Raw genomic sequence first — 14,803 nt, 5'->3', positions numbered from 1 at the left:
CAACACACACACACACACACACACACACACACACAAATACAACCCAAATGTTGGTTCAAGAAAAATTCAGCACATGATATCAAAAGTCTAAAATGGCAAACAACATGTACTGATACACTTAATTATAGACAGTATGGTTTAGCTTCCACTAAAAAATCATACCCAGCATGACTGAAAGGTCAGAAAGTGACCCACTGCAAGATAAAAGAAAAATGCATTCATCAGTTATGTCATTTCACTGCACTTGCACCCACCTTTCAGATTTGTTTTGACGAATACATCCCTCAATAATTTCTTTCACTTCAGGATCAGTGACTTTATTGAAGCTGGCTGGTTTTATGCCCTGGTTGAAGAAAAGTGGTTTCTAGTTACATATTAAGCATTGAAAGCCCAAGTCAACATGACATGTACTTTTTAAATCACTAAACCATATTTAAGTTTTAAACAAGATAAATATATACATGCAGTATATGTTTTGTAACTTTTCTGACAAGGATTTTGTCATAGTTCTACAAATAATAGTAAAAAATTATAAAATAATCTAAATCTCCAACAATAGAGGCAAATTACACATGTAATATATATACAATAATATTATACAGAAACTAAAAATCTCCACATCATAATGAATGACATGGGGAATTGTCATAATGTAATATTAAGTAAGGAAAAATGTAGGATCTCAAAATGTACATACAGTATAATCCCAATTAACAAAACATAATAAACAAGTATTTTTTGGAATGAGAAATAATGTTTTTAAAACTTTTGAAAATTCAAAATAAGAGCTTCTCTATTTCAAACATACCAATTCAATATATTTAAAAGTCTTCAAGAATGGCTAGAACCAGTGAGCAATCATTAGATATGTATGTATATACATATGTCTATGTATGAAAACATATATATAAAAACTTTTGAGAAATCTATATTATTTTTATCTCTAAGCAATACTAAAATATTGAGAGAAACTACCTCAAACTAATTATCAGGTTCCAGAAATTCAATAAGAAATAAATGAGGTCCAGACAATTCAAAATGTTCCTGTGATTACTGTGTCAGCTGCCTGAATTTACTTACTTTACATTCGATTACCTTTTATTTATGAGTTTTAGATTTTAAAAACAATCCAAGTAAGATCATTGCAGTCATTTAATAGAAAATTTCAAATTAAGCTGGAAGCAAAAAGGTATAACAGAAAGAATAATTGTTATGGAATGAGGTAATCTAAGGTCTACTTGTAGGCCTATCATACTACCTCACAGGACACAGAATAAGAAGGCCCATTATCATATACTACATAAATCTGGTGAGATTAGGAGTTAATTTGGACCCAAAATCAAGAAGCTTTGGCCGGGCACGGTGGCTCATGCCTGTAATCCTAGCACTCTGGGAGGCCGAGGCGGGAGGATAGCTCAAGGTCAGGAGTTCGAGACCAGCCTGAGTAAGAACGAGACCCCATCTCTACTAAAAATAGAAAGAAATTAGCCAGACAACTAAAAATCTATATAGAAAAAGTTAGCTGGGCATGGTGGCGCATGCCTGTAGTCCTAGCTACTCGGGAGGCTAAGGCAGGAGGATCGCTTGAGCCAAGGAGTTTGAGGTTGCTGTGAGCTAGGCTGACGCCACGGCACTCTAGCCCGGGCAACAGAGTGAGACTCTGTCTCAAAAACAAACAAATAAACAAAAAAAAAAAAGATGAAGCTTTAAGACAGATGGAAATCTGAATTGTGATATGGCATCTTTGTGATTTTAACGTAAAATAATAAAGTCGCTTTTCAAAAATTAGACTTATATCATTCTACTCTTAGAAAAAGCCCTTTTTGACCTTTCTGCTGATCTCTTACCCATTTCTCATCTCTGAGTAATTACTGCATTTCTGTACTCTTAAGTGAAAATAGTTGGGGAGCTGTAACTTACAAAATCAAGTACAAAATCCTTTTCTATTCATGGTCCTCTACAATACAGGCCCAAACTAAAGACACTCTAGCCTTATCTCTTTTTTCTGAGCTCTTACAGAAATTTTCAAACATATTTGAAAGTAGAATAGTATAATGAACTCCTATGTAACAATTATCTGCTTCAACAACAGTCAACATTTATATCAAGCTATCTACCCCCTTACCTTTTGTATCCTGGAATATTTCAAAGCAAACCTCAAGCAGCATGTTATTTCACCCATAAATTTTCCAGTTTATATCTCTAACAAACAGATAAGGACCTTTTTTAAAAATCATGTCATTATCTGCCCTAAAATAATCATCGGTAATGCCTTAATGTCATCTGATACCCAGTCCACACTGAGATTTTCAAAATTGTCTAAATGATGTCTTTTTATAACTGGTTTGTTCAAATCAGGATCTAAATGAGGTCTATACATTACATGTAAGGTACACTGGAGCTGGCTCATACCAGCTCACTAGAACTATTACATTTTCTGGAATTCTGCAGGCCAATTGTTAAACATGCCCATTTAAAAAAATTAAATTATATTAACAGACAATTAATTATATTAAAAGCCAAGGTAATACATACTAAAAACATCACTCCCTACTTTACTATATTTTACTATTATTTATGCATATGAGGTTGTTTACAGCTACTGTATCTGTATGATGGAAATACTATACAAACTGAGTGCAATTATGCATCTCTTCCCAACTCTGCATTCAGTGAGGTCACATTGGTAACCTGAAATCAGCCATGGTGAGTGAATTTAAACAACAAAAACCAGCAAATACTATACATCAGCACTTTTTCTCTTTTCAGAGAAATCAGTTGTTAAACATTTACCAGCTCACCATTACCTTTAAGTCTCTTGTATTTTATAAAAGCTTCCCTCCCTCTTTCTTTCATGAAATTGATTTGTTGAAGAAACTAGGGCATTTGTCCTGTACAATGCACCACATTCTGGATTGTGGCCTTATTTCTTATTGTCTCCTTACACAAACCTATAGAGTCAGACAGACTTGGGGTCAAAACCCACCATTATCAGTAGCTGTGGGAAGTTGGGCAAGGCACAACCTCTGATTCTCAGTCTCATCATCTGTAAACTGAAGACTGCACCTATCTTATAGAGATATAAAGATTAAAGCATGTGGTATACAGCATGCATTAAAAAACAGTACCTCCTCACACCTGTTAGAATAACTCTTATCAAAAAAATGAAAGATAACAAGTATTGGTGAGGATGCAGAGAAAAGGGAACCCTTGTACACTGTTGATAGGAATGTAAATTAGTACAGCCATTATGGAAAATGGTGTGCAGTTTCCTCAAAAAACTAAAAGTAGGACTACCATAGCAATTCCACTTCCAGCTATATACCCAAAGGAATTGAAATCGGTAAGTTGAAGGGATATATGTACTCCTATGTTCATTGAAGCATTATTCACAACAGCCAAGATATGGAAACACCTAAGTATCCATCAATGGATGAATGGATAAAGATAATGTGTCATATAGACATGATAGAATACTATATTCAGCCTTAAAAACAGAAGGAAATTCTGTCATTTGTGACAACATGGATGAACCTAGAGGACATTACATTAAGTGAAATAAAGCCAGACACAGAAAGACAAATACCACGTGATCTCGCTTATATCTGGAATCTTAAAAAGTTGAACTCGGCCGGGCGCGGTGGCTCACGCCTGTAATCCTAGCACTCTGGGAGGCCGAAGCGGGTGGATCCTTCTCAGGAGTTCAGGACCAGCCTGAGCAAGAGCAAGACCCCGTCTCTACTAAATTAGAAAGAAATTATATGGACAACTAAAAATATATACAGAAAAAATTAGCCGGGCATGGTGGTGCAGGCCTGTAGTCCCAGCTACTTGGGAGGCTGAGGCAGGAGGATCACTTAAGCCCAGGAGTTTGAGGTTGCTGTGAGCTAGCCTGATGCCACGGCACTCTAGCCTGGGCAACAGAGGGAGACTCTGTCTCAAAAAAAAAAAAACCAAAAAAAAAAAACAAAAACAAAAACAAAAAACCAGAAGAAACCTTCAAAACCATTTAGCCAAACTATTATTCAGCTTTGAAAAATAAAATCTGCCTAATAAATATCTAAAAACTCTTTACAAACAAATGGATATAGATGATATATCTGTAGATATTCTCAAAAATACTAAGACAGAGTATTTTATATGACTCCAATAAAGTATAGGTATATAATATAAATACAAAGCTTGTTTCATTACAACTGTTAAATTTAGCATAGTTATACAGAACTAAACCAAAATTAGGCTTGACTAGGTCAACTTTACTAATTTCAACATGAAATGTAACAATTTGTAAAGTAAAAAGAATAAAGTTATACCTACACTAGTTACTTTACGGTATATTTGAGCTGCATTCTGACACTCAGAATAAGGGTACTCTGAAGTAGCCATTTCCAGCATACACATTCCAAAAGCATAGACATCTACAGATTCATCATAGTGCTCTTCATACATCTCTGGGGCCATAAACTCAGGAGTCCCTATAAAATAACACCACAACCACATTTGAGAAAAATACAACCAAGATCACATTCCTTTTCCCATAAAGATTACCTGTGTTAATTTCTACACAGGTAATTTATAAGTATAAAAAAGAAAATTTATAAGTATAAAATTTGTTGAATACTTGTTATATCTACATAAAGTACTTAAAGAATTTCCTTAACTTTCTGTACTGATAAAGTATAATTTGTAATGCTCAAGATTAGGTAATGATTAATAAAATGCTTTTATTTCTATCCTTTTTAGTTATTCAAATTTTTCTGAATTAACTTAATATAATTCTCTTCCTTAAGTCCTCAGAACCTTTCAGTAATCCTAAATATATCCCCTCGAAAATACACTAGGATGTCTCAGAAATAAGTCAATATATAATAGATATTTCAAAGCAAATTCCCAGTCTAGGCCAGGGATTGGCAAACTTTTCTGTAAAGAGGCAGACAGTAAATATTTTAGGCTTTGCAGTCCATACGGTCTCTGTCACACTAATCAACTCTGCCACTGTAGTGCAAAAGTGGCCATAGACAATCGGTAAATGAGTGGGTGTGGCTGTGTTCCAATAAAATTTGACTTATAAAAATAGGCAGTGAGCCAGATTTGGCCCTTGGGCCATAGTTGGTTGATCCCTGTTCTAGACGTATACAATTGAAAAATCTCTCTTTACCCAACCAATAAACTGTAAAATGTTAATCACCAATGACACTCTTAGCAAATGATGTGCGCATTAAGGTGGCTAGTCCTAGATCACCAATCTTCACAGATCCTGTGGGTCCCGTGATGAAAATATTGTCACACTTCAGATCCCGGTGAATAATAGGAGGAGTCCTAGTGTGCAAGAACTGCAACCCCTTTAAAATTTGTCTGCACCAGCTCCTTAAGACCTTTGGTTTCATGACTTTAAATCGTTTTAAGTACCTACACAAAGAAACAAAAGACCACGTATAAACCAACATACCCAGCTTATTGTATGAACATTATTAGGGAAAATCACACAAGCGAGTTGTTAATTTATATACTATGATTGTCACCACTGAGTTGTTTTCTATCATCTGTTACAGCAAAACAATTTTAAATCTAAGATCTCATTCTTAGATAAGTCATCCTACCAAGTGTAGCATTTTTAATTCAAAACAAGAGATCATTCTAAAGTGGCCTTTTGTCCAATGGCAGCACAATTTAAGAAAGAAAGTCTTTCTCTACTTTCTAATAACTGCTTACATAGAGTCACCAGAGGGTTTAACTATAAAAATTTTAGTGCAAAAATGCTAGGAAACAAAAAGTATATCCCACATTTAATATTTGCAAGTGATTATACTACGAAATGAAAAATTGTGGTTAGAAACAAGACTATAATTATATAGTATTGTTCACTAGATATGTGAACTTGGCCAAGCCCCCCAACCTTTGATTATCTTTTACAAAATGTAATTATATTCTCTCCATAATGATTTCCAATTCTAAAATTGTGATATCCCACAAATATTAATTTCTCAGCACTGTATTTTCTAATAAGTTTCATTAACATCTCAATTTTTTAACCTACCTTGAAATATAGTCACTAGATTCAGATTCTACAAATTCTTTAAGTATTATTATTTTATAAACACCTTTTATGACTCCTGAAAATTACTTCCAAATAAAACTTCTTTGGCAATATCAGGGTCAACTTACGTTTTTAAGGTTCCGGATGTCATTAGTTCAGTCACTAATACAATACACTTCTTTCCTTTTAATATAGACTCCCAGGAATCATAAAACCGAACTATATTGGGATGCTGGAGACCCTTCAACATCTCTGCTTCTTCCTTGAACCTTTGCTGCTCAGCTTTGGTTAACTTCCGGTCCTGAAATGGAAGAACAATTTCCAAATTAAAGTCATAGAAATTCTCAAGCACATTTCTAACACCACTCAAATGAGTGCTTTATTGTATTTGTGTATTTATTTATTTTAGCCTATCAAATCTTTTCTCAAGACCTATATAATCACTGATATCCTTTCTTAGATATCAATAGTTACTGACACCTCCCGCACAATGCAGTTGTTACATTTCATAACTACATTATAAACCTGCCTGCATAATAAATCAGTATCTTGAAAAATATCTCAAAATAAATTGAGAAAAATAATAAAACAGACAACAGGAAAGTTTCTCTAAGAAATCCCTGAGTTTCCATATCTGAAAGATCTATAATATCAGGGCAAGCATAATCAAAATGTTAGACAACTAGACATTTATTCTAGTTAAATTTCTAAACTGCCAAAATAAAAATGCTTTAGGTTTCCAGACAGAAATATCAAGTTATCAACCAGGGAAAAACCTTCAAACAGGCATTGGACCTCTAATCTGCTACATTAAATGCTAGAAGTCAAAGGAGCAATTATACAGAATTCTGAGGGAAGACTGTGAGCCTAAAATTATGTACCCAGATAATCTATCCATGAAATGTAAAAAGGAAAAATACCTACATTTCCAGACAACAGGGACACGGAAAGTAAACCTTTCTGAAATTATTGCTCAAAGAAGTTCAATAAAAATGTGGCCAAATAAAGCTGTTAGAAAAGGAAGGTGTGGCATATAATAAATAGTAAGAAACCACAAACAAATATCAAACTGTCCTTTAAAAGGAAAAAAAAAGAAAAAATAATAAGAAATTTCCAATAAATTTTACTTAGAGTTAAGTCTAAGTAACCATGGCTACTGTGATTGGTAAAATTGAATGAGTTTTCTAAACATTAACTAAAATAGATGACAGATAATGTAAAAATACAGTCTGAAATTAAAATTCCAGATTACTTCATTAAAACCTAATTAGTAGAGAAAGAAGAATAAAAACAACTCCTGTTTGTGCAAGGGGGAGCAGGAGAGAAGGGAATGATAGAACTATTTTAAGTTTTGATATTATAAAAAAATAAGTTCAAATATGCCTGTTAATAAACATTCAGGTATAATTTTCACTTCAAGTGCTCGCTTCAGCAGCGCATACACGAAAATTAGAACGATACAGAGAAGATTAGCATGCCCCCTGCACCAGGATGACACGTTTTAATAAGGGAAAAAAATAAATAAATAATAAAAATAAAAATAATTTTCACTTCAAGATGGTTGACAACATATTAAATTAATTCCTTTCCCTTCCCAGAATAACAAAGGAAATATATAAATAAATCCAGAATAGTGACGGAAATATGAAAAGGAATCAAACAAAACATTTTTTTTGTTTGATAAAGATAAAAACATACCTTGATAGGAATGTATTTTTATGAAACTCAAGAGTATCCAGAAAAAGGTAACTTGTTAGAGGCAAAAGAAAAGACTTCCATTAAAAAGGGTTTTTTGCTAAGACTTCATAATACCTCTATATTATGTGTATGTTATATGGTGTGCACAGCACACCAGAGTCCTGAAAAATTCACTTTTGGTTACTTTATTCCCATCACTCCTTGATGTATACAAGGAAATATGTAAAAGGATATTCAATGCAGAATAGTTTATAATTGTGAAAAATTAGAAACAACCAAAATGTCAATAATAAAGCTTATTGCATGCCATGTACTGTTCTATACAGTTTATATATAACTTTACACATTCGGCCCCCACAACAACCATTTGAGACACTATCATTCCATTTTACAAATAAAGAAACTGAGGTTAAGATGGTTAAGTAAGTTACCCAGGATTAAATGAGTCACAGCATGCTAAACTTGGTTATATCCAAGTAACAGTTAAAAGAACAAAATAGATCTATGTGTACTGAGGTAGACAGATCTTTAAGACATACTGCTGAGTGACAAATGAAATCTCAAAAAAATGTACAATATGACACTTTGTACCTAAAAAAAGAACCATCCTGAATAATCCTATATTTTCTACAGCCACATTTTCTTGCATATATTTAAATACACAGAAAAAAGACTATATGGATACATAAATGAGTAGCTGCAGTTATCTCTGGAAAACTAGGGGAAGAAGACTGGCATGGAAGAGTCTTTTCCTCCAATGACAACCAGTCACTCAGCAATATATGAATACATGCCTAAATTTTAGTTTCCTAAGACTTCATTTTTGACATTTAACTTTTTAACCCATCTGGAATTCACTGTAGTTTATGCAATATTTTCTTCTACATGGTTAATCAGTTGTGCTTTAGCATCACTTAAACTATTATTCCACAGACATAAAGAACACATTTATTGTACATTGTTTCCATCTATACTGGGTTCTGCTTCCTTCCACCAATCTATTCCTATGTCAGTTACCCTACTGTTTGAATACAGTGGCTTCCAGTTTGTTTAATAATTGGTAAGGCAAGTCACTTTCCTATTCTTCATTATTTTCTTGGCTATTCTTATCTGTTTATATTTCATACAAACATTAAGATCATTTTTCCAATTAAAATAAAAAAGAATCTGTTGGGATCCTAATTGGAATTATATTAAATGTGTGTATTAATCTGGAAAAAACTTGCATCTAAAGGCCATCTAAGCAGACATTTAACTTCCTGTTTTCTTCCACCTATGAGAAGCAAATGAGGATTTTGTATGTAAGCGGTCCACAGGAAAGCAGAAACCCTAGAGAATATGGCCTGACAAAAATAAGTCAAGAAAACTTTTTTCCTTCTGTTTAACTATTTATAGCTTACAACAAAATGGACACAATGGAAGACACCGGTTAATTTACCAAGTCTTTGACTGAAATGGCATATTTTCAGATATGCCCACGTTGTTTTGAGGAATTAGGTTAACTTTATAAGGATAATAAAAAGCCCTCTGGGAAAACTGCCCTGGTACTTCAGCTGTAACATTTCCTGATCTGTGAATCATGATATCCTGAAGACTAGAGATGATTTGAGGAAGCCTGCAAATTTTTTGCATCTAGCATCCCACTGGGCCTGATTGCCAATGCCCTGCTGCTGAAGAAGACACCCCTCCGCCATAAGCCCAGGAACTACTGTGGGAGAGGTCGTCATGTGAGATTGTAAAGGCCAATTTTGAGAAATAAAATTAGTTCAGACCCTCCAAGAATGGGCACACAATGAACAAAAGAAACAAAAAACAAAAAGGCATCTAAGAACATGGTACATATCTTTCCATTTATCCAGAGCTTCACTAAGAATTTTTTTTGTGTAGGGGGTACAGGGGAAGCTGATAATATCTCAGCTTCCTTTTTCCTAAGCCACATATTTAACTTTATTTTAAAATTTAAATTTAGTAAAATTGACTATAAGTTCCGTAAATTTCAACAAATAACCAGTATGTAACCAGTGCCACAAGCAAAATACAGAACAGTTACATGACCCCCCCAAAAAAATTCCTTTGTGCTGTCCCTGTATAGTTAAGCCCTCTCTTCACTCTTTTTTTTTTTTTTTTTTTTTTGAGACAGTATCACTGTTACCCGGACTAGAGTGCCGTCGCATCAGCCTAGCTCACAGCAACCTCAAACTCCTGGGCTCAAGCAATCCTTCTGCCTCAGCCTCCCGAGTAGCTGGGACTACAGGCATGTGCCACCATGCCCGGCTAATTTTTTCTATATATTTTTGAAGAACAGGAATTGATAGTGGGAAAATGTGTGCTCTCTTTGATTCTAACTGATGCTATTCGCTTCTGTGACTATGCTTGCTTTTAGTTGTTTAATAAATATAGTTAATCAGAATGAAAAACAGAGATAAGAACAAAGGTAACTCCATGATAGGCTAGGCTTCCTGGATGTGAGAAGCCTAGTTCTGCTTCTGTATATATGGCTTGCTGGCTTGGTGCTTAGCGTATGGCAGGCTTCACTAAAGTAAAGGAAAACAAAGCCCCGGGGAGGTAACCGCAAGTTACTTCCAGATAAAGGGCTGGAGAGTCCAGGTGCCTTCCAAGCAACTAAGTAGATAAGAAGAGCAAGACATGATCAGCGCATGAATGGCTTGTGCAGGGCGTGTGTTCCCAGTATCGCTTGTAACCAAAAACTAGAAGGTATGCAACAACAGCCCCCCTCCCCGTCGGAGACCCTCCTCTTCCCCTGGATGATGTTAACTACAACTGGCGCCAGTGCGAAAAGCCCGAAGCTTAGAGTCAACAAACCAGAAGCCAACGCGATCAGCTACTTCTAAAAAAAGAACAAATAAACTAAAGGGGGATGATGTGCAGACTAGTGTGTCGTGTGCAGACTAACGTGTCGTGTACAGAATAACGTGTCGTGTGCAGACTAACGTGTCGTGTGAAAACTAGCATACAGAAAAGTATAAAAGCTTAACCTTTACCCCAGGGCGGAGTCCTAGTTCCTGGAGAGGTCACTGCGTTGGTGCTCTGGAATTTGGACCCTGGCCCGGGCTAGCCAATAAACTCCTTTGCCTTTTTGCAGCCTCCTTTGCCTTTTTGCAGCCTCGGTGACTCTGCCTCTCTGTTCCTGGGGCCGAGGGGAACCGGATCTAACATTTTTAGTTGTCCAGCTAATTTATTTCTATTTTTAGTAGAGACAGGGTCTCGCACTTGCTCAGGTTGGTCTCGAACTCCTGAGCTCAAATGATCCACCCGCCTCGGCCTCCCAGAGTGCTAGGATTATAGGCGTGAGCCACCGCACCCGGCCTGGAGTTAATTTTTGTATAAGCTGTGAGATTCAGGTTGAGTTCATTTTGTTGAATATGTATGTCCAATTGTTTCAGCACCTTTTTTTGAAACAACTATCCTTTCTATGCTGAACTGCCCTTGCACTTTTTTTATTTGCAGTGTCCTTTTATTGATAACATAACTGAGATGCTTATTTTATACATTTAAATTATTTTAAGATTTAATAACAATAATTAGCTACAATGTGACCCAGAAATGAAACTATACAAAATAGTTTTAAGACCACAAGTATTTCTACCTACTGGTACACTTACAGGTCATACAAAGATACATACTTATTTTTAAAATAAAGACTTTCGGCCAGGCGTGGTGGCTCACGCCCGTAATCCTAGCACTCTGGGAGGCCGAGGTGGGTGGATCGTTTGAGCTCAGGAGTTCCAGACCAGCCTGAGCAAGAGCGAGACCCCATCTCTACTAAAAATAGAAAGAAATTATATGGACAGCTAAAAATATATATAGAAAAAATTAGCCGGGCATGGTGGTGCATGCTTGTAGTCCCAGCTACTCAGGAGGCTGAGACAGGAGGATCGCTTGAGCCCAGGAGTTTGAGGTTGCTGTGAGCTAGGCTGACGCCACGGCACTCACTCTAGCCTGGGCAACAGAGTGAGACTCTGTCTCAAAAATAAAATAAAATAAAATAAAGACTTTCAAAATGAAACCAACTCATCAAATTTTTACTGAAGTATGACAAGAAATCTTTTATGCAAAAAATAAAAATTGAAGCAAAAATAACACTTTCAACTTAGTTTTCTAATGTCCTAAAAATCATACCAATTCTACAAATTACTATTTCTGAAGACAGAACTTTAATTTGTTCCCCTCTCATTTCTATCATGCTTATAATAATAAAACATAGGCCGGGTGTGGTGGCTCACACCTGTAATCCTAGCACTCTGGGAGGCCAAGGTGGGCAGATCGTTTGAGCTCAGGAGTTCGAGGCCAGCCTGAGCAAGAGCGAGACCCCCATCTCTACTAAGAAAACAGAAAGAAATTAGCTAGACAACTAAAAAAATATATATATATACACATATATATATATAAAATTAGCCGGGCATGGTGGTGCATGCCTATAGTCCTAGCTACTCGGGACACTGAGGCAGTAGGATTGCTTGAGCCCAGGAGTTTGAGGTTGCTGTGAGCTAGACTGACGCCACTGCACTCTAGCCCAGGCAACAGAGTGAGACTCTGTCTCAAAATAATAATGATAATAATGATAATAATAAAACTGCTCTAAACACAATAAATGGAATTCTTACATTTCACAATTTTCTTAATATAAATAAGTCAAATCATACTTTACATTTCTACTTGTTTATATTGCACTAAAATTATTTTACATGGAAGAACTAGTTGATGTATCACGACATAATATCTTTGAAACATTCTTTGATATTCACATCTACATTAATGGATATTTCACAGTCCACTTAAATAACTTTTCTAATGTAAACCAAATCATCTAACAAAAACAGATCTATAGTGCTACTTTGTTTTTGAGAGCAAAGATATTTAGTATTTATTACTACTACCTTTGGGAAATACATTGACTCTTAAAAACATATGGAAATCACACATAGTACCTGGTAATAACATTTGAGCAAAACCCGATCCATCCTTCTATCTTTCCTTCATTTATTTTAGAGACGGGGTCTCACTATGTTGCTCAGGCTGGCCTCAAAATCCTGGGCTCAAGAGTTCCTCCCATCTCAGCCTCCAGAGTAGCTGGAACTACAGTCACACGCCATTGTGCCGTAGCATCCAGCCTCTTCATTTATCTTTGTCTCTATGTGGCTACTTTTTAAATATAACATTAATTTTATTTTAAAAGTAAAAGAAAAAAGTGTCCTTTTATGTAGTAGAGCAGAATTATAGGAGAGATAATAATACTTCAATGCTGGCTGTTTTATGGAACTCGAAAATTCAGTTCTCATCATTCTGCTGCAATACAGCCAAGACTGCTTATTTTAATAATAAACAATGTTAGAGTTTTTTAAAAATCATGATTATAATAAAAACCTGGAACAGCATGATAAAGCTAATGGCAACCTCTTGAACCCTGTTTTGAAGTTAGTTCTTCTTCCAAATAAAACTTTAAAACAGTTTCAAATAACCTAATTATTTAACAGCATCAGCTTAGAAATATTTTTTCAGTGTTCTAAGGTATAATGTTTGGCATCAAAAAGTATGGTAAGCACTTTTGATTTGTGAGTAAAAAAGAAAAAAAATCAAGTACTAAAATACCAATGGTTCCTGTAACAAGGGTAAATATCCCGATTCAAGTAATGTTCATCCCATAATTAAATTAACATTTTATTTCTCCCCCTCAGAGTTTATTAAGAAAGACAAACCACGATTTTTTTTTTTAGTTGAGGTAAAAAAACTGCTTCATAAGTTCTTATGTTGTAAAAGCCACTGCTTGATAGGGGATGCAGCGAATGTAATTAAGAGATAAACCATAACATAATCCTTTTCGAGTCCCATGGTGTCCATAGGCATACTTCATAGTATCCCACATGGTAAGGCACTTTTTAAATTCTGGCAGAGAAGTTCCTAATTGCATTCGCCGACGAGTTAAATCAAATGGATAGGATATTGTCTGTGCTATTGCTCCACCAACACCACCACAAAGTAAGTTTATGTGAGTTTTCAAAACTAAGACATTAGGATTGTCCGATGAAGGTCTGCCAAGAAGGATAGGAGCATGGGAAAGCCCAACACTCTTTAAGGTTCCAAAAGTAAAAAATGAAACACCTGCATATGGAGCCATTCCTAATATAGTAGGCATCAGGTCTCTGTAAAATCCAAGGAAACCACCTTCCTTTGCATAAATTGTTTTGAATGCATGAATAATTCCTGTACAGGTGTGTTCCCCTTTCACCTGAAATGCTAGGTGTACTCTAACCATGTCAAGAGTGTGAGTACAGATAACTGCTGTCATACCCGCCATGGATCCAGCCATTAATCTGTGCACAGGACCTGAAACTCCCAGCTTTGTAGTAATTAACGTTTTGTAATGCTCAAATGCCATAAACTGGATTGCACCACAGGGAAAGATTGGAATCATCATTGCACCATTTCCTTTATACAACCCAAGGTATCCTTCCTTTTGGGGTAATAGCACGCAATGCAGAAAATACTACTAAATGTTTATAATGGTGACTGTGAACTTGCAATAAAATCTTTACTCGATCCAATGGGGCAACTGTTGTTTTGGCACAGCATCCAGCAATACCTCCTGCCAGAAAGGAACGCAACCAGTAGAAAGGAACGCAACCGTCTCGCGGGCGGCGGGCCCTCCTGCGGCATTGCGGAAGGGTCAGCCGCTGCCAGGGCCACCGCAGCCATGAGGAAGGACCAGGGCCACCTCGGGAGCCTCAGCTGCAAACTTACAAACCGCCAGCTGGGATCATAGCCGGAGCAGCCAGTGATAAGAGCCCTTGCATTTTTTTTTTTTAAATCACTTGACCATTTGTTTGGGTCTTATTGCTGAACTCTACTTTTTCCCACTGATCTGTGTCTTTCTCATTTCTTTTCTTTTTTTTTTTTTTTTTTTTCTGTGTCTATCTCTTTGCCAACACCATACATGTCTTAATTACTGTAACTTTAGAGTAAGTCTGGAAATCAGTTAACATGAATCCTCCAAACTTGTTTTCTTTTATCAAAATTGTTTTGGCTATTCTAGTTCCTTTGCCTTTTCCT

General features: G+C 35.9%; 1 protein-coding gene, 1 non-coding gene and 1 pseudogene across 3 annotated transcripts in view; 1 reads left to right on the top strand and 2 right to left on the bottom strand.

The window, feature by feature from the left end:
* WNK3 (WNK lysine deficient protein kinase 3) overlaps nucleotides 1-14,803 on the bottom strand; it is a 134,902-nt gene that overhangs the window by 97,908 nt on the left and 22,191 nt on the right. For both annotated transcript variants that reach the window (XM_069463747.1, XM_069463748.1), the window contains exons 2-5: nucleotides 6,166-6,338; nucleotides 5,189-5,409; nucleotides 4,318-4,475; nucleotides 255-343 (exon numbers count right to left, since the gene is read on the bottom strand). In XM_069463747.1, the coding sequence (XP_069319848.1) occupies nucleotides 255-343; nucleotides 4,318-4,475; nucleotides 5,189-5,409; nucleotides 6,166-6,338 (641 nt within the window). The remainder of the gene's footprint in view (nucleotides 1-254; nucleotides 344-4,317; nucleotides 4,476-5,188; nucleotides 5,410-6,165; nucleotides 6,339-14,803) is intronic.
* On the top strand, nucleotides 7,457-7,564 carry LOC138379281 (U6 spliceosomal RNA). The gene has a single exon (XR_011232058.1). It is a non-coding gene; the product is annotated as a U6 spliceosomal RNA (small nuclear RNA).
* On the bottom strand, nucleotides 13,500-14,171 carry LOC138378629 (solute carrier family 25 member 16 pseudogene; annotated as a pseudogene).

Source organism: Eulemur rufifrons, chromosome 30, assembly GCF_041146395.1.
Source record: "Eulemur rufifrons isolate Redbay chromosome 30, OSU_ERuf_1, whole genome shotgun sequence".
Classification (NCBI taxonomy): Eukaryota; Metazoa; Chordata; class Mammalia; order Primates; family Lemuridae; genus Eulemur; species Eulemur rufifrons.
This window is presented reverse-complemented; position numbering and strand designations above follow the sequence as displayed.